At 52.1% G+C, this 23,282-nt stretch overlaps 1 protein-coding gene across 1 annotated transcript in view; it reads right to left on the bottom strand.

Moving 5' to 3' along the window:
* Positions 1-23,282, bottom strand: part of SAMM50 (SAMM50 sorting and assembly machinery component) — a 34,090-nt gene that overhangs the window by 7,995 nt on the left and 2,813 nt on the right. Inside the window, exons 2-13 of the mRNA XM_047066083.1 lie at positions 21,882-21,992; positions 18,666-18,767; positions 16,917-17,004; positions 14,951-15,057; positions 13,971-14,101; positions 13,643-13,730; positions 11,146-11,274; positions 10,647-10,718; positions 9,854-9,940; positions 7,245-7,315; positions 4,717-4,784; positions 86-232 (exon numbers count right to left, since the gene is read on the bottom strand). Of these exons, the coding sequence (XP_046922039.1) occupies positions 86-232; positions 4,717-4,784; positions 7,245-7,315; positions 9,854-9,940; positions 10,647-10,718; positions 11,146-11,274; positions 13,643-13,730; positions 13,971-14,101; positions 14,951-15,057; positions 16,917-17,004; positions 18,666-18,767; positions 21,882-21,992 (1,201 nt within the window). The remainder of the gene's footprint in view (positions 1-85; positions 233-4,716; positions 4,785-7,244; positions 7,316-9,853; positions 9,941-10,646; positions 10,719-11,145; positions 11,275-13,642; positions 13,731-13,970; positions 14,102-14,950; positions 15,058-16,916; positions 17,005-18,665; positions 18,768-21,881; positions 21,993-23,282) is intronic.

Here is a 23,282-nt window from a genome sequence, read left to right as displayed (position 1 = left end):
AAATCTAACACAGAGGCCACGCGCGCCGTGCTTTAAACACAAAGGCCACGGTGCTGCGGTGGTCTGCGAGCCCCCCAGGCCTTACCGTAGTTGAGATTGCAGAGATTCCCCGCGTTGAGGAAGAAGTGTGTTCGGAAGAGTTCTCCAAAGCCGCCCTGGCCTGGCCGGAAAGGCAAGGGGGTGTACAGGTGCAGGCCGCCGGCCCAGTACGCTTCTCCGCCCAGGTAGTCTCCTAGTCAAGGAATAGGTGCAGAGAAAACAAAGGCTCACGCGTGCAGAATCACACTGAAGCCCCACAAGCTGTACGAGCGAGGGGTGTGGGTGTGGGTGTGTGTGGGTGCAGGCCACACACTGCGCAAGCTCGCCAAGTCCCCGTGCTGGCCACCTCACTTTGTTTCTTTTATTTTCCTCTTTTTAAAGTTTATTTCTTTACTTTGAGAGAGTGAGTGTGCTCGAGAGCGGGGGAGGGGCAGAGAGGGAGGGAGAGGGAGGGAGGGAGAGCGGGAATCCCAAGCAGCCTCCCTGCCAGCACCTGTCGGCGCAGAGCCTGACGCGGGGCTTGATCCCACAAACCGTGAGACCACGGCCCGAGCCGAAATCAGGAGTCGGGACGCTCAACTCACTGAGCCATCCAGGGGCTCCATGCTGGCCTCACCTGGTGCATTTCTTTCTCACCTGGTTTATTTTATAAGCTTGGACTGGAAGAACGATGCTAGTGTCGTTTAGAAAAGGATGACGTGAGAAATGTATCCTATCTGTAGAGTACTTGGGGTAAGGCGAGAGAGCTCATGGAAATCGTCTTTTCCACGACTGCTAGGTTACCGGATCGCGGCCGCCCGGCAAAGGAAGTGGATTCCTCTGCCACAAGTTCAAGAGCACAACACGGGCCAGCACGCAGGACGGGGTCTGCGGTGTCGGGAAACGGCCGTCCGTGCTCGTCATCAGAAGGCCCAGCACGCCCACGGCCCGCTGTGTGGGGAAGCAGCAGGCCCAGCTCCACATGCGCAGGGCAGGGGCCCACGGCTGACGGTTCGTAGCCGCCTACGGTTTGCTTGCTTCTTTTTGACCGAGGTTACTTTTGCCAAAATTGAAGGCTATCCACTGAGACATAAATGTATTATTTCTAAAAAATGCTCCCATCCAGCCCTTTTTAACTATAAACGACTATGATGTTAAAGCAACAAGAAAACAAAAATAACCCTGAATGTTTATACTTTGTTGCAAGACACTATTTGTAGAGCGTCTTGCTCAGTACTCTTTAATACAAAATGACAGAATCATGAAAAAGAAAACTGTGGTGTCTCCAAGATTAACCTCAAGGAACAACCTGCTTGTTCATCCAAAGACCAGCCATCTCCTCAGTCCCTGGTCTAGTACCGACCTTCCAGAGGGAACAAAAATGACCAGTAACAGGAGGTCAGCTGTGTTTGTTCGCCAGTTCCCAGTAACTGCCCACCTTTTAAACAACCTATTTTATTCTGGTCATAAAAGTAATACACTCATTGCAGAAGATCTGGTAAGTCTAGGGAAGTAGAGACAAGGGGAAATATCTTCTAATTTCTTTTTTCTAATGCTTATTTATTTTTGAGAGAACGTAAGCAGGGGAGGGGCAGAGAGGGGGGGACAGAGGACAGAAGCGGACTCTGCCCTGACTGGCAAGCTGACAGCAGTGAGCCAGATGTAGGGCTCGAACTCACAAACCGCAAGATCACGACCTGAGCCGAAGTCGGACGCTCAACCGACTGAGCCACCCGGGTGCCCCTGTCTTTTCATCTCTACTATTAAAACACTCAATCAGCTAACATGCTGGTGTGTTTCACCCAGTGAAGTGTGATGAATCCTTCAGAAAATGCAATGTGAGTCATCACATACATACACGTATAGTTTAGTCCTGCTTTTAAAAAGCTGGTTCGATAGTTGGAAATGTGATTTCAATGCCTGAATAATCACTTGTGTACCACACTTACCTATTCCTGTCTACTGTCATATTGGTGTCTAATTTCTGGACACAGGTGGACACTAACCCGTGGAGTCCCCTGCACGCACATTTAAACCCTTGTCTTGCAGTACAGTATGCGCACAGCAAAGTACGCACGTCCTAAGCACACAGCTCGGTCAGTTTCCCCACGGGGAACACACCCAGACTGAGAAACAGGCGTGTGCAGCCCTCAGAAGGCTCCGCTCTCCTTGCTGACCGCTCCCCTGCTGTCCGAGGCACAGATCGCTCCAGCCTGTCTCTAAACTTTACGTGGATCGGATCCCATCTGACGCCTCCCCTGGGCCTGGCTTTGCTGTTGTTGATTTTGCACATTTCTGAGGCTCATTCCTGCGTATTCGGCCAGGGGCTCTTGCTCACTCAGCCTCTTCACTGGGTGGTAGTCCACGGGGTGAAGATACCGCTATTGCTCGCCCACTCCAGGGTCGACGGGCATTTGGTTTCTAGTTCTCAGTCTGGAGCTGTTATTAACAGTCCTCGCCCATTTTAGGCTCTTGATACGGACTATGAAATATCAAACTACTTTCACTAAAAGTTATACAATTTACGTTCCTGCCCGTAGACTCTTCCCAAGGGCCTAGCTGACTGGGAACCACGTGGACTGTCACTGTGTTTTAATTTTCAGGCACATGATAAACTCCTAAACTTCCATAGAGTCACTATATAATACTTCCTTGTAATGAAAAGGATAACACTACCCCTGATGTGTTACTTCTCTTTAAAAAAATGACACACTAATAAACTACTCTAAAAACAAGTGACAAGAAATGTATACTCTGTCCAAAAATTTATGCACAGGGCAGCCGTTATTTGTCACACTACAGAGCGGAGACAACAAAGATACTAAAAGAACAGTTCAGAAAATCAGGGCCCAATACTTTGTAACGGAATAGCACACATCCGTTTAAATGATGTTTTTCAAGTTTTTAGTAACGTGCGGAAATACCTCGGATAGAGTGTCAATGTCGGAGAGGGTTCTAGAAAACAGGAATTCTCACACGCTGCGGCACAAGTATGGCTGAAACAGGCTTTCCAGAGAGCAACGCAAAGCTTTAAAACATTCAAAATCCTCGACCTAGCAATTCCACACCTACAACTTCACATCATAAGAGTAAAACTTAGGAGCACAGAGACTCAGCTTATTCACGGATACACTGTTTCCTAATCGTGTGAAAAAAGAAGGCCCGAATGTCCAACGCTTGGGATGTGGTCTGCGAAGATGAGAGTATGGCAACAGGATGAGACGCGCGGCCGTGAAAACCGACCAGGGTTTTGTCTCCCCGACTCACCGCTCGCGGGAGTGCAAACGCCGTGCCATCTTGGAAGACGGTCTGGCAATCTCGTACGCAGGCAACACACTTTTCTCCTCCGACCCAGCAACCACCTGAACTGCTATTTCCCCAGGTCAGTCGAAGGCTGTGGTTTTATGTCCAGACAAAACCTGCCCGCGAACGGAGACGGTGCAGACACGCACGCAAGGAACGCCGCTCGGCAGTAGAAGGACACGAGCAAACGCGCCCTAAGAGACCCGGAGGAACCTCGGGGAGGCCGGTGTGAAAGGGGCGCGTACTGCAGGATTCCAACTATGCGAGCCTCTGGAAAAGGCCGAACCGTGGAGACAGGAGGCGGCTCGGGGGTTGTCAGGCATGGGGCGGGGGAGGGTGGAATCCTGGAGGGCGCCGTAACGGTGGCTGCGTGCCTGAACCCACGGAACACCACAGCACACAGCGGGAGCCCGAACGCGGACGGGGGATTTAGTGAGAATGCGTCAGTACTGCCTTACGACGGCAACTTGACCTCGGGTTGTGAGTTCAAGCCCCACGTTGGACGCGGAGATGACTTGAAAACTAACGCGAGATGCCGATCATCGAGGACGCTAGGGGACGGACGTGGAAACTCTCTGTACCTTCTGCCCAACTTTTCTGGGAACCTCAAACTGCTCCCAAAAACAAAATCTACTCATTTAGAAAAGTTACAGTATGTTTAGTAAGACGAACAAAAAAAAAGACGAAGGTTATTAAAAACGACACAGTGCTCGTTCCCGTAAAACTCTTCCTCGTACGCGCCCCTGAGGGCGGTGGGGGGAGCAGGTTGGAACGCAGCGGGCGGACGGACCAGAACACCGGCGCGAACGGGTGCTTGTTCAGACGACGAACGCTCACGCGTATCATCGCTGGGGAGAGGGACCACGGGTCGGCACGGAGCGTTTTTTCCTTAGATTTTCTCATTTTTCTGCAGTTCCCTCAACAATCACCTGCCCGTGCCTGCCGTGAGATACGCGCCGTGTTAGGTGTGAATTGCGCCGTGGGGAAACAGACGTGTGATGCTGTGGGAACCGGAACAGAGCTGACCCCTGAAAGACACGCCGCGGGCCGTGCAAGTGCGCTTACACACAAATGTTCACTAGGTACAGTTTTGTAAAAGTGTTTCCTCCTCCTCACGATTTCCTTCACAGCCCTCTCTTTTCTGCAGCTTCCTTTAGTGTGAGGATAGAGTACATGAGACACACGACCTACAGAGTAAGTGACGACTGACTGTTACCAGTGAGGCCTCCGGTAGGCCATTCGTCGTGGAGTCTTCGGGAAGTGCAAAATTATGCTCAGATCACCTGCGTGGGGGAGGGGGGTGGCCCGCTTTGTTCAAGGGTCTGGCGCGCACGCTTTCAAAAATGCGACGTGACCCTAATTTCGGCGCGGCGGGTACCGTGAGCAGAGACTGACCTTCGCTCTGTGGCCCCACGCTGTGCATGCTGAACCCACGCACACTGGTCGGTCCTCCGAGGTAAAACCTAGAGCAGAATGGCAGATGTCACGAGGGGCGCCTGGGTGGCTCAGTCGGTTAAGCATCCGACCTCAGCTCAGGTCATGATCTCGCGGTCCATGAGTTCGAGCCCCGCGTCGGGCTCTGGGGTGACAGCTCAGAGCCTGGAGCCTGTTTCGGATTCTGTGTCTCCCTCTCTCTGACCCTCCCCCGCTCATGCCCTGTCTCTCTCTGTCTCAAAAATAAATAAATGTTAAAATAAAAAATTAAAAAAAAAAAAAGAATGGCAGATGGCACAAGAAAGTCACCAGGGGAAAACCTACAAGCTACAATGAAATGCAGAAAACACTTGAGTGAGGCTCACGTCTGCTACTGCATCATCAGCGACACTGTCACATGGCAAAACTTTGAAGGACTGGGAAGACGCACAGGAGTACTGGGGCATTTCATAAAAATCTAAACCAACACCTCAAACTTCTGGGGGATATAAGTGAGATAGGAGGCACAAATAAAGACCTCTCTATAGAGGTCTATAGACCGTCTCTATAGAGACGAGGGACAGTGTGGACTGTCCGTTACAAAGGAATTATCTACTGTCTATAAGAATTCATTACGTCACAGCTCTGTTTCAAAACCACCTCCTATGTGCTCAGTGTGACATTAAGTTTTAAAAAGGCAAGATAAAAATTATACAATAGTACAATCCCAACTTACAGAAAGCGAAAAATAATACTAAAAGAAAACAGACCAAAATAGAATTATTGTTACTCTCGGGGCACCTAGGGGGTGCAGTTGGTTAACTGTCCGACTTCGGGTCAGGTCATGATCTCATAGTTCGTAGGTTCGAGCCCCGTGTTGGGCTCTGTGCTGACAGCTCAGAGTCCGGAGCCTGCTTAGGATTCTGTGTCTCTCTAGCTCTCTGACCCTCCACTGCCTGCTCTCTCTGTCTCTCTCTCTGTCTCTCTCTCTCTCTCAAAAATAAGTACACATTTAAAAAAGTAATAAAACAAAAATAAAACCAAACTTCATTTTGTTCAAAAATAAAACAAAAAATCATATTCTTCACAGGGTTCTTTAGATGCAAACAGTGAAACATTAAAATGTAGCTTTCGAACAATTTCTCATGACTTGGTGAATGGTTTACTCCACAATTTCTTTAAAACTTTTTAAAAAGCAGGGAGAACACAGGGGCACCTGTTTTGGCTCAGTCAGTGGAGTATGCAACTTTTGATCTTGGGGTTGTAAGTTCGAGCCCCATGTTGGGTATAGGCATTACTTAAAACGAAAGTCTTTTTTTTTTTTTTTAACGTTTGCTTATTTTTGGTAGAAAAAACACAAGGGGGGGGGGTAGGAGAAGAGAGAGGGAAACACAGAATCGGAAGCAGGCTCCAGGCTCTGAGCTGTCAGCATGGAGCTCGACGTGGGGCTGGAACCCACAGACCATGAGATCATGACCTGAGCCGAAGTCGGTCGCCCAACCGACTGGGCTACCCAGGGGCCCCAAAACTAAAATCTTTAAGGGGCACCTGGGTGGCTCAGTTGGCTAAGTGTCCGACTTCGGCTCAGGTCATGATCTCATGGTTCATGGGTTGGAACCAGGTGCTGGCAGCTCGGAGCCTGGAGCCTGCTTCAGATTCTGGGTCTCCCTCTCTCTCTGCCCTCCCCCCATTCATGCTCTGTCTCTCCATCTCTCTCAAAGATAAACATTAAAAAAATAAATAAATAAAATCTTTAAAACAAAATGTAAAACAATTAAAAGCAGAGAGACCACAAAAGCGTATGCAAATTATAGTATGTTGACAACATAATGTGCACGTGAACACACACACACACACACACACACACACACACACAAGCACACGTCCACAAATAACAGACTAGAAGGAAATAATTCCAAATGTTAACTCTGTTGATCACCGAGCAGGATTTTTTTTTTTTTACTTCCTTAAATGTCTATTTTTATGTTTCTGCAATGCATGTGAACTATATTCTCTCATGCTCAGAAGGGAATATAAGATTTTTTTTTTTAATTTTTTTTTCAACGTTTTTTATTTATTTTTGGGACAGAGAGAGACAGAGCATGAATGGGGGAGGGGCAGAGAGAGAGGGAGACACAGAATCGGAAACAGGCTCCAGGCTCCGAGCCATCAGCCCAGAGCCTGACGCGGGGCTCGAACTCACGGACCGCGAGATCGTGACCTGGCTGAAGTCGGACGCTTAACCGACTGCGCCACCCAGGCGCCCCGGGAATATAAGATTTTTAATACTTTGAAGTAAGTTAACTCCCTCCCCATCAAAAAAGCAAAACCTATTCAGCATGAGGTATGTTGGATATTTTGAAGTTAACTTAAACATAAAAACTGAAATAAAATTTAAAATATTCCCTCTCCCAAATGGTTAAGGTTCTCTAAAAGAACTTCTAAGAAACCAACCAAAAAGAGCCAAAGGAAAGCATGTGCAAGATACCCACTCGCTCATTACTCCTTACCTGTCGGCAATGCTTGAGGGCTTATCGCCAATGGGCACCAACATCCCACCCCAGAGAGATGCGGAAAACACCTGTAGGAACAGACACACAGCCGTTTTCTTCCGCGCCCCTTCCCGGCGACGAGCCCCCTGGGCTGGAAACCACACCAAGATCTGGCCACGAGCAGGGGCAGAGCTCTGCGCTGGGGGCTACACGCCGGGAACATCTGGCTTGGTGACAGTCTTTTGTGGATACTCTGAAAACCTGCCACTTCCAATTTCAAACAAGACACAGGAACACAAGCAAACCCCAAGCCCAAAGCCCCAGCAGGGCGTGGCTTCCAGGGCTTTGATTCCAGGAGGGGCGAGGCTGAGCGAGGTGGGAGACACGCCCCACGCAGCCAGGGGACGGCACCTTTACATGTGTCCTGATCTCTAGCGGGCCCTACGAGCCCCCAGCAGCGCTCCCCGCTTCCTACGGGCGCCCCATTCACCCCGATGGTGACACCAAACTGGGCCTCCCTCCCAGAGGAAACCAGTTTCACCTTCACCGTGGTGCCCAAAGCCCTCTGCCACCTGGTCCAACCTCTGTCCTCCCTGCGCTCTCCCCTCCTCCTCCCCCTGTGTGGCCCCGGCAGACCCCGGCTCATCCTGGAACAGGCCCCACCCAGCTCGTGCCCAGACAGCCCGTGGCTGGCTCCCCTGCTCTGCCCTGGGTTCTGCTGCCTCACCCAGGATGCCTTCCCGGACTATCTTACATAAGACAGCACCCACTTGGGGCCGCTTCTCTTTACTCTGTCGTCTCATTCCTCAGGACGCTCGCCGCCTGCTAAATTGCACACACACACGGACCTGCTCGTGGGTCTCCCTTCACTAGAACGTGAGGGGGCAGGAGCCGCGTTCTACTTCCTGAGGTACTTTTGGTGCCCAGACGGTGCTGGGCAGCCGATACCGATGTGCTGGGTGAGGGGTGGTGATGAGTGACACCTGGAGACAAGCACAGGCGCTGTGAGCACCGAGCAGGAGCCCCGACCAGGCCCGGGGGTCAGAGGAGGCCTGCAGGAGGTGAGCCCGTGCCAAACTGTTAACAAGGCTGGGACGAGAGGCCAGCCACCAGCAGAAAGAAGGGACCCCAGCAGAAGACAAAGTACGAGCGCCTGGACGTAAAAGATCCTCGTCCTTCTGGGAGACGGGACGTAAGTTTAGCAGAGCCAAAGTACGGGGAGAAGGGGACAGAGACGGGACCACAGACTGCGTGCCCCGTCAACGGCACCCCCTTCACGCAGGACAGCGGTGCCCCACGGCTTGCATTTCAGAAAGACCAGCACGTCTGCAGCGTGGAGGAGAAGGGGGAGCAGACACGGCCCAGAAAAGGACATCCCTGCCAAGGCGGGAAAGAGCGGCATGGGATTTGGGGGACGCTGAGCGGCCAGAAGAGGCGGGACCTGGCGCCTGGTGGCCTTCAGGGCGAGGGCTCTGAGCGGTCAGGGCAGTCAAGGGCAGCTGGGCGGACAGGTGTGTGAGCCAGTGGACTCGGGAGCCCGGGTCAGACACAGATTTGGGAGGGAGGAAAGAGTGGGTTTCAGACGCGCCGAATTTGAAGCGTCTGCGAGGAGGAACACAGTCAAAAGGCCTGGCAGCACATGATGCCGGGGGCGGGAGGGAGGACTGTGCCCAGCTCTGGGAGCACGGCACAAGGACGGAGCTGCAGCCCCAGGCGGGACGAGACGCCCCAGGGACCGTGGCTGCGTAGGACCTCTCGCCGAGAATCCAGGGGCAGTGTGACAGGCCACGACAGGACTCCACCAAGAGGAAATGGAGGGAGACCACTGAAACGACGGCACCCAGTGATGACGATGTCACGGGCTGTGGCGAGGCCCGGGGAGGGGACCCGGAGCCGCTCACTGAACTGGACAACAGCGAGGCCACCGGACCAGCAGCAGCAGGGGAAAGGCAGGAAGGAAATTCAAGGGGTGATGAGCCCAGGCCTGGCCAGGGGCAGTGATAAGGGACTTCAGAAACAGACCGGTGTATCATTTCATTCACGCTGGCTCCCCGAGTTTTACGGTAGCAAAGGGCACAGGTCGGGGGAAGGGGGGGCAGGGCACAGAGAGCTGTCCCCAGTCCCCGGGGCTCTGGGAGGACGGGAGAACACCTCAGGGGCTCCTGTGCCTCGGTCAGAATCCAGTCACTTACTCCCCATTCCTGAGCAAGTCAGGAGAAACCAGACCAAACTGGATTAAAGATCTAGAAAAGAAATTCCTGGAAGTGCCCAGAGCCCTGCAGACTCAGCAAAATAAGGTGAAGACTCAGAATTTCTATGGAAGTGACCTTAGGAGGGAAAGGAGGCACATTCCTCTGTCCTCCATACACGTTCCCACGATGGCCCCGAGCCGACAAACGGGGAAGCTGCTCTCCTGGGTCCCGCATAAAATGGCTGACGGGTTCCTTATAGAGAGAAGAAGGATCGCTTCTCCCCAGAGTTTCCTCAACCCTGGCTAGGTTGAAAAGGTCAAGCACGAATGTTCTGCGCTTGTGGTCTGGGTCACGCCTTCACTACCTCGGACCTGAGCTCCTGACAACAAATGCGGGGGACAAAAATGCAGGTGGCCGTTCCGGCTGGACACTCACTGAGTCGAATATGAGCTGTTTATTCAACTGAAGCTCAAAATCTTCTTTGATGAAGCTCACGTCCCCTCCGGTGTAGCCGGCCAGTTCCTGTGGGCGAATAATCCGCAGGTCAAAACGGAGCAGGCAGACTTAGGCCCAGGCTTTGACACCACGTCACCGCGAGGGCTCTTTAATTTTGTTGTTTTGTACTTTTAAACGGGCAAGAGACTGCTTCTGTCTGTCTCCTAGAAGCTCGATTCCAGTTGTTCTAGAAGGTACCAGGGGACTGTCAGAAACGGAGAGGCCTCAAACTTAGTGAACAGCTGCACAGTGACTCCCGTACGTGAGCGAGAAAAGACCGGCAGCCCGGCTCGTTCCGCCCAACCAGCGTTTGGAAAACAGAACTCGCCCATCGTGTACAATTCGGCCCGCCCCAGAAAAAATCTGATTTCTTGCTGGTCCTCTCATCCCGAAGGCCAGGCGGACAACCAGGGTGCCACCCGGCCGGCATCCAGAGTCTCTGCCTTGAGGTGTCTAACCAGGCCAAGGGACTCATTCAGCCCACTCACAACCCTCCTCCCGGCCTAGGAAGTGACCCCAGCCCCGAGGCCAGAACCCCACCCCCACTCTGTCTGTGGACGCAGGACACGGCACTACGGGGAACGGGTCCAGAGCCGACACCCCCTCCAGCCGTTCTAGAACAATCTCCATAATTAAAGGAAGGCGCGCCGTATAGAGAATGTGCCTCCCGTGTGGGGCTCTCTCCCCTCCCGGGTCACCGGCCAGCAGGTCCCACGCTGCGAAGGAAGGGTACCTGGTTAACTTTCAGCAAAGCACCTCTCCTGGGCATGATGGAGGAATTCCGGGAGTCGATGACCATCGCGTGCTGGAAGAGACGCGCGTGCGCATCAGGCATTTCACTGTGAGCGGGCGCGTCGGGCGACAAGGAGCGTTTCCTGAGCACCAACCTCAGACTGGGCTCCCGGCCGCACCCCTCGCCCTATCACGTCACTTCGTCATCAGAAAATCCCTCTGGGAAAGCAGCACCTCGTCCCTATTTCACAGCTGGGGGGGCCCACAGGGTGGGGCAAACCTCTCAAGGAGCTTGACCCTGACCTGAGTGACCTCCGCCAGCTTCCGCTACACCCCAGGACCGGCTCTCAGGCACACCTTTGCTGTCACCACTGACAGTACCCACGGTAACAGGGGTGGTGCCACCAGCCGCCCAACCCACGGCCCTTCTCGGTCCCCGGGGGGCGTGGAGACTACCCTCCCAACGCCTGCGAATCGCAGTGGGACAGGGGAGCCCTTACCGAAAGAGAGGACTTCAGCGAGTGCCCGCTTTCCTTCCGCACGGCGAAGGACGCCGCCCTCGAGAGGCAGCCCAGCTCCCGCCACACACCGTCCCACTTGACCGTGTGGCTGGTCTTCCAAATGGGAAACTGTAAGCACACATGGGGAGTCGTCCCCAGTCGGGCCTCAGGAGGAGGCGTCGTCACACGGCCAACCAGTTAAATACCTAAGATGCATTATTTTGAATGGTGGGCAGGAAGGGCAGCGGGAGGGGATAAAGCGGGGACACTGCTCAAAGCGGCAGGACCGTGCCCCGGGGAGGAGACGGGCCGCCTGTGTGAGGGCCGCACTCAGCTCTGTAACCCACGGGCCTCTTTTCCGGCTCTACGATGGCTTGACCTGGCCCCACCCGACCCTCCCAGCCCCGGATCCCAAGCCAGGCCGGGGGACGGCCGTGACCCACATCGGCCGGCGAGAAGAGGGAGACGGAGGCGCTGCTGAGTGAAGAGCGTCCTTCCTGCGGCAGTGAACGCTGGCTGGTGGCCTCGGTGCGACGATGAGGTGACTCTTACGAGGAAACCAGGTCACCTCACACTCCCTGGAGCGAGTCAGGCGCTGGGCACCCTCTCGGGCCTCGCTCAGGGTGAGAACGCGGGGCACCCGCGTCAACTCGATCTCTTATCAAGCACCCACCAGGCACCGCGTCAGGTGTTGGCGAAGCAGAGAAGATACAGGCCAGCCTTGCTCACCTGCCATTTCTGCCCTTAGGGCCGCACGAGACTCCGCTGCTCCCCCAAAATGCCTGAGGCAGCTGTACTGCTGGCCTAAATCATTTCTTCCAGAACTTATTTTTTTTTTTTTTAATTTTTTTTTTTTCCGTTTATTTATTTTTGGGACAGAGAGAGACAGAGCATGAACGGGGGAGGGGCAGAGAGAGAGGGAGACACAGAATCGGAAACAGGTTCCAGGCTCCGAGCCATCAGCCCAGAGCCTGACGCGGGGCTCGAACTCCCGGACCGCGAGATCGTGACCTGGCTGAAGTCGGACGCTTAACCGACTGCGCCACCCAGGCGCCCCATCTTCCAGAACTTATAAGGCAGCTCGTCCCAAGAGAAACACAACTGCCCACAGAAGACACATTTTATGTTTCGGTGTGCACCGTCAGGAGGACGAGGCAGAGGCCAGATGGTGCCTCTCGTCTCCCGCAGTGAGCCCCACCCTGCGCTGGCACCAAGAGCGCACCATGCCTCCAGGAGCTCGTCTCTCAAGCCCAGGGCTGCCAGCCACAAGTGCCCTCTGTCCCTCTTCTCCCTTTTCCCCTCCCCCACGGCCTATTCCAACAGAGCTTCCGCCTCTGCTATTTCCTGTGGATAGAGGAGGTATTTCTAAGAATCTGCTATTTAGAAAAGGCTTAGAACAAAGGGATAAAGGGGGACACAGGAGAAGGATGGGGAGAAAGCCTGCAGTCCCTGGCACACTGCCGGTGGCCTCCGGAGAGGGCAGCGTCAGCCGGGGTTGGAGGGGGGGGCCTTCCCCACCCTGCACAGGGCAGGAAGGAGTCTGAGGGCTACTCCTGTCACACAGGGCAGGTGGCCACACGGAGAATCGAAAACGGAGCTACAAATGCTCACGTCGCGTCCTGAGCCAGTGGCCGCCGGTCCGCCTCCGTGCCGGGGGCTTCCCCGACCCTGGTCTGTCTGCGAGGCTGAGGAGCCCGAGCGGCCAGCGTCCCCGGTGCCGACAAGGGCCGAGCGGCACAGCAGCCTCGAGCCCCGGGGGTGACGGCAGGGCTCCAGCAGGGGCTCTCAGACCAGAACCGCCAGGGAGCAGGCAGGCAGACGCCCCAAGATGCTGGTTCGGCAGGCAGGCGGGCCCAGGAACTTGCATTTCTAACCAGCTCACGGGCGAGGCCATGCTGCTGGTCTGAAGGCCACCCCTGGAGAACTGCTTTCACTCGGCACGGCGTGCCGTCTTTCCTCACTAACCGAAGCCCGAACAGGAGGGGAGGAGGCGGCACGAGTGTAGAAAGGAGGGAAAGAGGGCAGGGTGGTCAGGAAGCCAAAAAGTGGTCCGACGGCAGGAATGCCACCTGCTGCACTTCGCCACGTCCTGCCGGAAGCGCCCTTCAGGGCAAACCAGCGAGGGAGGCCCTCGGTAACCTGAAGCGACCCTGCCGGCTCTCAGAAGCTGTCGGCCTCAGCACATCCACGGAAGGATGAGCACACGGCCCCACGGGAAGCCAGAAGCGCAGCCGCCACGACGGAGCTGGGCCACTCTCTGACCCCCGGCAGTCCAAGCGTGGCCCGTGGCAAGGCGCCTGGCTGGGAAAGCAGCCGACAGCAGAGGGCCAAGGACAGAGGGTGACCCCGGCTGCGACGCGCACGCTGCGAGAGCCAGCCCGCTGCCAGGCCTGCCCGCCCCCCGGCCCGCCCCCACTTGCTGACTTTGGCAGTCAGCTACGCAGGCGCCTGGTCCCCCATGCAAGCGCACGAAAGGGAAGGGCGGGAGGTCACTCACGCTGTACTCGGCCGACACCCCTCTGTCCGTCTCCCGCAGTGAGCTCCAAGGGAACTGGCCGGTGACTTTATACAAGTTTACAGAGAAACTAGGAGACAACGGGACAGAGCTTTAACAGCTGAAACAGGGATTATAACTTGTACACATTTAAATCAACAGATTTAAAAATACACTTCTGGGGTTCATCTTCAGGAGGAAAGCTACGGCACCCTGTGACAGGGCAGAAGCGTCAGCCGATCCTGTCAAGTGTCTTTTCGCAACCAAGGCCTCTACTTTAACTCTTAAACCAGCCAAGCCACCGTACTCAACGATCTATTTGGCTTCCTACTTTCTTTCGAAGTTTCCAGGCCGTGGTTTGAAGAAGGACAGGCCATACGAAGTTTCTTTCGTTCCGTAGGAAAACTGAAAAGTCACCTTTTCTGCACGGCCTAGAAGATTAGGGAGTTTGAGGCCAAGCACCTAAGGGGAACGGAAAAACAGCGGTGGTTTAAACGGGAGGAATGGCAACTGTTAAGAAGGACTCTGCCAAGGGGTCCTCCTAAACACAGGACAAAAATGCAGACTGAAGGGCTTGCCTTTCATCTGGAATTGCTTTTACTCATCAAAACATGCCTTTGTTGGGGGCGCCTGGGTGGCTCAGTCGGTGAAGCGTCCGACTTCAGCCCAGGCCATGATCTCACGATTCGTGGGTTTGAGCCCTGCATCAGGCTCTGTGCTAATGGCTCGGAGCCTGGAGCCTGCTTCAGATTCTGTGTGTGTGTGTCTCTCTCTGCCCCTCCCCCGCTCACGCTCTGTCTCTCCTTCAGAAATAAATGTTAAAAAAGAAAAAACAAACATGCTGAGTGCATGTGCTCCTCACATACGCCTGATGACGACAGATAGGCCCCACTTGCTAACTGCGAAGCCAGGGAATCAGGAGAATTTGAACTAGAAAACTTAATACAAACACTCCCCAAATCGTCCCTAATGAACCACTGACGTTAGTATTGTTGTCAAACAATCTATAACGTACTCTGGTCGGGATGGGTGAAGCAGGTGAGGAGCACCGGGGGTCCGGTGCGTGGGGCTGCTGAATCGCTACCTCGAGTGCCCACGCTAACGTAGCACGGCATGTTAACTAACTGGAAGCATAATTAAGTTAAAAACTACAACATACTACGATCAATTCTAGGAAGATCGCTGAGATCACGCGTTAGCCCGCAGAGACGGCGGTGTGTGACAGAGTCTTAAACCCACCCTCAGTTTTGAGAACGGGCACAGTTTCAAAGCTCCTAAGTGAAAGTTCCACCGCGAGGAAGTACATCATACCATACTGCCTTCGTTGTTCCCAACCATGGTGTTGTAACTGCCCGTCAGTCTCCGCAGTTCGGTTACTTCAAAGGTAACGTCCAACCCGTTTGGAAGGGCGTCATCACCTACGTGTACGAGAAATGCTGGTCAGCAGGACAGCTAGAACCTGTGATTTCACGTAGGTCCCACTGCTAACAAGGAGACAGAGCCTTCTGAAGTCAGCGTGCTGTACGATCTTCGGAAAACACACCCTCTATCTTAAAGTTCGAGAACACTCCGACACAAAAACCACAATGCACTCCTACACCTGGAAAGCTGTGTCTGGCTCCTGTGGCAGAAGAGACCAGAAACAGTCAGACTTTGCTACAAGGAGGGAACTACAAGCAGCAGGATTTGTTTCAGCACACGTCATTTGCTGAGGGCATTTGCTGAGGGGTCCTTGAAAACACGCGGGGCCTCCGTGCAACTGACATTAAATGCAGAATTCCTGTGACCGGAGGGACTGCGGCAACCCCGAAGGAGGAGCAAGCAGTTCAGCACAAATTAAGAGGCAACTGTCCTCGTCCTTCTGCGAAGCCAGGGGTGCGGTGCCTGCAGCTGCCTCGACGCCCGCCATGTGCCCCGGGGTGCCAGGGAGCAGGGCCGAGCTCTGCAAGGCCTGGGCGCCGCTCACAGAAGGGCAGGACCCACCCTGCCACCCTGGCTGGGCAGCGGCCACATGTGGCAAGCTGCCTAAACACTGGCTCCTGGGTCCTCAGACACAGGCCAGGGTGCAGCCTTGGCACCATTTTTTTTTTTTCTTTAAATCAATAGACTTCACTGTCGCGAGAGGCATTAGGTTTATAGAAAAATCAGGCAGAAAGTATAGACAGTCCCCATAGAGCCACCCCCACCCCGACACACTTCTGTCTCTGATCATCTTGCATCGGTGTGGGACGTCTGTCACAAGTCACACGATAATAGCGAGACATCAGGAGAAAATACAGGGAGATCTGTGCGGTCCGTTCTCGGTGCTGTACCTCCTAGAGGGTCTGACAGATGGTTGATGTCGAGCACCCCACCACAGAACCACGCAGAACAGTTCACTGCCCTAACCGTTCTTTTTCACAACTTCCCGGGTAATTCTAGCGGGCAGCTGGGGCGGAGAACCCGACAGAAGCGCCCCCATGGACCACATGCACGTCACGTTTACGACAGGCAGGAGAACGCAAAGGCTACAAGCTGCCAACGAGACCTGCCAGGAGGAGAGCACTCTGGAGCAGCAGCAAGGGCCACTTGGGTCACTGGGGCAACTTAAACCTCTCTGAGCCCTGGCTTCCTTATCTGGAAACACGTTTCCTGCAACAACGCTAGCCCCGGGCCCAGGTTCTGGTGAGGACGGAGCTGGACGCGCGCGGAGGGCAGAGCCTCGCCCGGGGCTCTCCCCGAGGGCACAGAGGAGCTGGCCGCCCCACCGGACTGGAAGCTCTGCCGCTGGACTCACCCTGGTACCCAGCACAGGGCCTGCCCGAAGCAGGTGCTCATCGGTCAAAGAAGAAACGTTGACTAGGCTGACAGCCTCGCACAATGTCAGACGGCAAACGAGCAAATGAGCAAAAACGAAAAAAGTGAGATCTCGATTCCTGGCACCCTCCTGTTTAAAGCACATGTGTAGGTGGAACCTGGCTGCCAAGAGCCCGTTCGGACACCTGCTGGGCTGGGCTACCCCGAACGAAGCCTGGCCCCCTCCCTCGCGATCCTTCTCAGAACGCCTGCACCATCTACAGGTTCGGACGACAGTACCTTCAAAGTTCACCAGTCTTCCCTCAGCCAGACATAAAACTCACCACCATCATCCCAGTTACTCCCCTGGGACGGCTAACTACCTATGTGCTCGATACACCTCCAGGAGCAACCTACGTCTGGCCACACGCACAGCTTTCGTGATCCCGCAGGATGGGCGGGAGGGGAAGTCAGAGACACTAGGCCAACAACAGGTAGGTACCTTGACATGTGTCGATCAAAACATCCACTTGTCTAAATATTCCCAGGCGAAGCAATTTCTCCCGGGCTTCGTGAGATTTGCGCATCACCTGTGAGAGAAGGAAAAGAGACTATCTTCCTCCAGTGGCCAGGACGGAGGTTTAGTGCTTGGTGCCGAGCCACCAAGAAGAGAGCCCCGCTGAGACGGGACGAGTGAGGGGACGGACGAAGCACTGGAGGAGAACGGCCAGGTATTTCACCCGGCAGGTGGGCACAAGTTCCACAAAAGAGCTCTCCACGCAGCGTCACAAATGAAAGGTGCAGAAACACAGCGGTTATCACGGAAAGGCTGCACAAGGAGCCCCAGCCCTGCTACCTCTGCAGAGCGAGCCCGGGGCCGGCGGCGGTGGGGGGGGATACCTACCTTTCAGCTCAATGCCCTGGGGACCATCACACTGTGCTTATGTATTACCTTAATCCCTGTTTTTAATGTTTCTCTTTATTTTTGAGATTGCACGTGCATGTCAGGGGGGCCAGAGTGGGAGACAGAGAATCCTAAGCAGGCTCCAGGCTGTCAGGGCAGAGCCCAACTTTACTCTTTTTTTTTTTAACATTTATTCATTTTTGAGAGTGAGAGAGACAGACCATGAGAGGGGAGGGGCAGAGAGAGAGAGAGACACAGAATCTGAAGCAGGCTCCAGGCTCCGAGCTGTCAGCAGAGGGCCCGACGCGGGGCTTGAACTCACAGACCGTGAGATCATGACCTGAGCTGAAGTTGCTTAACCGACTGAGCCACCCAGGCACCCCTAAATAGCAATTTCCTTAAGGTGAGAAAGGCCAAACAGCTGGGTACTGATGTGGGGAACAAAGGCAAAAAGGAAACGTAGATAGAACTAAATTTCCTTACCACCTGCAGCGCACTGACAAACACCTGAGGCAGGCAGAGTAGAACATTCCTTCAGGAGCTCCCTAAGGTCTCAATGTTAATGCTTTGCTGGAGGGAAAAGCCACCTTAGCTTGACCGCAGCCAGGCCTCCAGTATCTTAGGAATCCTCTTTAGCATCTGAAAGTCCTTTTGGAAACCTCCCCCAACTCCCCCAGTACGTAACCAGTCACTCCTCACAATCCTGGGGCAGCTCTTTCTGCCCACGGGTCCTTGTCCCCACGCTTTTTGCACCCACGACATCTCAAGAATTCTCTCTTGGCCAACAGCTCCGAACCCCAACAGTTTCCCACATCAGGTACGGACAGGGGCCACCTGGAGGAGGCTGTTGGGGACTCTGCCCGGACATGTCCAATGTGGTTCCAAGGGCCGAGAAGGACAGAAGGCGCCCTCCAGGGAGAGGACCGGAGATGCTGACGTCCAGGACAGACACCAGGGGATAAACGGAGCCAAGGCCGCAAGGTGACAGCAGGAGCGGCTAACAGCGGAGCACCCACCACACGTGGGAGCACGCTGGAGCACCGAGCGGGGTGCCAGAGAGAGAGCCAGCCGAGGTGCCTACGACAACGCTGGCGGGCGGCGAAGAACACGGGACGGACCAGCCTCTGGGGCAGGAGAGACCAGAGGCGAGGGCGTGCGCAAAACACATTAGGTTTGCGGGAGGCGCTCGGGGGCTGGGGAGGCTCAGCCTGGGCGCACCAAGGCTCCCCTTCAGGGTGGGGGGCAAGGTCATGCGCAGAGAGGCTGGGGCGCAGCTCAGTGGTTTGAGACAGACGTGGAGGTTCCTCGGGAGGGAATGGGAAACGGGGCCAAGCAGAGAGAACTTGCCTCAATAAGGTTTTTCGCCTTAAAAACATCTCCGATTTCACAGATGATGAGATCATCTTTGGTTCTTCCGAGTCCATCAAAATGAACGTGTTGAACGACCACCTAAATGTGACAAAGGGACACTGATTGTCATTTTTTTGTTCTAAATGCCGTTTTGGTTTTTTTCCAATTGCAGTGGAGATAACATACAGTGTTGTATGAGTTTCAGGTGTATGGTGTGATTCAACACTTCCACACATTATGTTGTGCTCCCCACAGTAAGTGTCCTCTTAACTCCTTCACCTATTTCCACACATCCCCCCCACCAACCTCCCCTCTGGTGACCATCAGTGTGCTCTCCATGGTTAAGAGTCTGTTTCTTGGGGCGCCTGGGTGGCTCAGTCGGTGAAGCATCCCACTTCGGCTCAGGTCATGATCTCACGGTCTGTGAGTTCGAGCCCCACGTCGGGCTCTGTGCTGACAGCTCAGAGCCTGGAGCCTGCTTCGGATTCTGTGCCTCTCTGACTCTCCACCCCTCCCCTGCCCACATCTCTGTCAAAAATAAACAAACTTAAAAAAAAAAAACAAAAAACCCTGTTTTCTTGGTTTGTCTCTTTTTGTTCATTTCGCAAATTCCACATACAAGTGAAATCACGTGGTATTTGTCTTTCTCTGACTTACCTCACTTAGGATTATACTCTCTAGTTCTATCCACGTCCTTGTAAATGTCAAGGTTTCATTCTTGTTGTCTGAGTAATATTCCAGTTGTGTGTGTGTGTGTGTGTGTGTCCATCTGTTGATGGACATTTGGGCTCTTTCCGTAATTTGGCTACTGTAAATAATACCGCAGTAAATGTAGGGGTGCATGTATCCCCTAGAATCAGTGTTTTTGTGTTTTGGAGGTAAATACCCAGTAGTGCAATTGCTAGATTATAGGTTAGTTCTGTTTTTAACTTTTCGAGGAAGCACCATGCTATTTTCCACAGTGGCTGCACCAAGTTGCATTCCTACCAACAGTGCATGAGGGCTCCTTTTTCTCCACATCCTTGCTAACACCTATTATTTCTTCTGTGTGTGATTCTAGGCATTCTGATAGACGTGAGATGATATCGCAATATGGTTTTGATGTGCATTTCCCTATAATGAGTGATGTGGAGCATCTTTTCATGTGTCTGTTGGCCATCTGGATGTCTTCCTTGGATGTCTGTTCATGTCTTCTGCCCATTTTCTAATTGGATTATTTGTCTCTTTCTGGTGTTCAGTTATATAAGTTCTTTGTCCATTTTGGATCCTAACCCTTTATTTGCAAATATCTACTCCCATTCCGTAGGTTCTCTTTTCATTCTGTTGATGGTATCCTTTGCTGTGCAGAAGCTTTTTATTTTGATGCAGCCCCAACAGTTTATTTTTGCTTTTGTTTCCCTTGCCCCAGGGGACCCATCTAGAAACAAGTTGCTACTGCTGATGTCAGAGAAATTACCGCCTGTGCTCTCTTCTAGGATTTTTATGGTTTCGGGTCTCACATTTAGGTCTTTAATCCCTTTTGAGTTTCTTTTTTGTGTATGGTGAAAGACAGTGGTCCAGTTTCATTCTTTTGCATGTAGTTATAAAAGGACACTGATTATTAGGTATGAGACACAACAAGAGATCAAGGCTAAAGACAAATGTCTGAAAAGTAAGTCAAGGATTTTTTTTCAAGTTTAATGATCCACACTTCTTCATTCCAGACTTCATTTATTTTCCTGCCTTTTTAGAACAACTGGTTATCTGAACCTATATTTTGCCAGGTGTTTACTTCCTGTGACTGAGACTTACAAGGTCTCTGTAGCCAGATGATCACTGATGCTATGACCTCCAACTTAACTTAATAACTGCACATCTTGCTAGAGCGCTTGTGTGCATTTCAATAAGCGTGATACATGCTGGCTCAGAGCCTCTCACCTCCCGGTCTGTAGATGCTTATTTAATTCATTTATTCAGTGACAGTGCACTGCACCGATTACCTACAAGCCAGGTTTTATTCTAAACATTGAGGATATAGTAGTGAACAGGACATAAATTCCTGAGTCAGTGGAGCTTACCTTCTAAAGGGGCTTGCAATAGACAAGTTTACAGTTTAGTAGATGGCAATGAGTAACAGAGAAATAAAGCAGAGATAATACGGAATATTAAGGAAATGCATAACTGAGGGTAATCAGAATGTCGCAAAAGGTCTTCATCATATAATCACTGAAAACGTGCTTACACTTCTTCAGCTGGATTTAAATTTCAAAGGGAGCAAGGTTTAGGAAACGTTTCACTCTTTTTTCTGGACACAGTATAAACTTAATTATAATTTGGGTTTATCCTTGAAACACTTAGGTTTTTGTTTTGTTTTTTTAAATAACATAAATATAAAAATGTCTGTCTAAATTTCCCCAGGTAGAATGCAAACTGGTGCAGCTGCTCTGGAAAATAGTGTGGAGGTTCCTCAAAAAATTAAAAATAGAACTACCCTATGACCCAGTAATAGCTGCTAAGAATTTACCCAAGGGATACAGGAATGATGATGCATAGGGGCACTTGCACCCCAATGTTTATAGCAGCACTTTCAACAATAGCCAAATTATGGAAAGAGCCTATATGTCCAACAACTGACGAATGGATAAAGAAGATACGGTTTATATATACAAGGGAATACTACTTGGCAATGAGAAAGAATGAAATCTGGCCATTTGCAGCAATGTGGATGGAACTGGAGGGTATTATGCTAAGTGAAATAAGTCAGGCAGAGAAAGACAGATACCATATGTTTTCACTCATATGTGGATCTTGAGAAACTTAACAGAAGACCATGGGGAAGGAGAAGGGGGTAAAAAAAGTTACAGAGAGGGAGGGAGGCAAACGATAAGAGACTCTTAAATACTGAGAACAAACTGAGGGTTGATGGGGGGTGGGGGAGAGGGGAAGGTGGGTGATGGGCACTGAGGAGGGCACCTGTTGGGATGAACACTGCGTATTGTATGGAAACCAATTTGACAATAAAGTATATTAAAAAAAATAAAATAAAATAAAATAAACTATTTCTCTAAAACCAGAAGCTATTTTTCTAAAAGTCACCAGCCTTTCCAAAACAGTTGGCTATAAACTCTTCTTCAATGAAGGCACTGAGACAGGTTAATCCTCTGTCTCCCTGGGGCTCTATGGAAGCCAATGTCTCTGGCAGTGACTTCATCAAGCACTTCAACAAAAACTCACATCTTTGTTTTCGAGAATCTCCTGTTTAGCCTCAGGTTCAACTTCAACAAACTCAGCTTCTTCTCCTAATGCCCCGAAATCAGGTCCATTGGCTGGAAGAGGCTCCAAACTCTGAAAGGGAGGGAGAAAACACAGTTAAATAAACTTACACAAAAACACAAAAATCTCTGGGGCATCTGGGTGACTCAGTCAGCTAAGTGCCTGACTTGCTTTCGGCTCAGGTCACGATCTCACAGTTCAGGAGCCTGAGGCCCACGTCGGCTCCACACTGATGGTGTGGAGCCCACATGGGATTCTCTGTCTCTGCCCCTCTCCTCTCGTTCTCTCTCAAAATAAATAAATAAACTTAAAAAAAATTTTTTTTTAATCTTTTGAGTTTTGTCTTTAGATGGTGTTCCAGAAAGCTCGGTACTGTGTTTCCCTCTGTTGAGTGGAGGCTGGGGAGCACAGGGTAGACGTAAGTACTGCTGACGTACAAGCCCCGGATAGGCAGTGAGCCCTTGGTGGCCAGTGTATTACTCATGACTGTGTCACGAACTGAGGTCTATGCGACTATGGCTGTTTGGTTCTGTATACCTAAGGCCCATCTCAAGAAAAAAGTAGTTCAAAATAAGATGCCACAAAGGCATTTATCAAAGATAAAACAAATTGTTTTGGTGTTACAGAAATTATCCTCATGTTTTTCATCCAGATTGGATACATCCTAGGATAGGATAACTACGTTGACCAACCAAGTTACTAAAACATATTTTTCCACACCCTGAAAGTCTCATTCACACATTAAAAGGAGCTGCGTATGTTCATAAAATGTGCCAGAAAGCAGTCACTTGTGCAAACTGAACCGACATCATCTCAAAAGCATTAAAGCAACTTCGAAATAAGAATTGCACAGGCTGTGCCTGGTATAGACTTCCAGGGGGCCATGATAATACAACAGAATGTTTAAGCACACACACACGGTATTACGTGTTTAATATGGGGACTTGCCTAAGTACGGAGACACCCAGGCCCTCCCGGGTATGGATTCAGGGCCAGTGTGGCACTAGGCAAATGCACAAATTCGCAGATTTGGAGGAACACTGTCCTAACCAGTATCTGGCTGCTTCTAGCTCCACCAATTCTCTACAAATAGGTGCTTTCAAAGCGCACAGAAGCGTTTGACTCTGCAGCGTGTGCCGCAATGGAGACTCTGGGACACTATCCCCTTTTCCCAGACACAAGACAGACTCTTGTCAGTACGTCCTTCCTCCAACACGTCACCGGTTCTCTGGAAAGGTAACGACCTGGCATGTCCTCTTTTCCACTCCTGCTCTAAAAGACTGTGATGGCCCTCAAGAGTGCCTGCAGATAGAGAATCCAACGAAATTCCTTAGCAGGGCAAGCGAGGGACCGCCACCAGAA

This window comes from Lynx rufus, unplaced genomic scaffold (assembly GCF_022079265.1).
Source record: "Lynx rufus isolate CCGP_SWC_20201006 ecotype Redwood Valley unplaced genomic scaffold, mLynRuf1.p SCAF_7, whole genome shotgun sequence".
NCBI classification, from domain to species: Eukaryota; Metazoa; Chordata; class Mammalia; order Carnivora; family Felidae; genus Lynx; species Lynx rufus.
The sequence above is the reverse complement of the archived record's forward strand: the minus strand, read 5'-3'. Positions and strand labels throughout refer to the sequence as shown.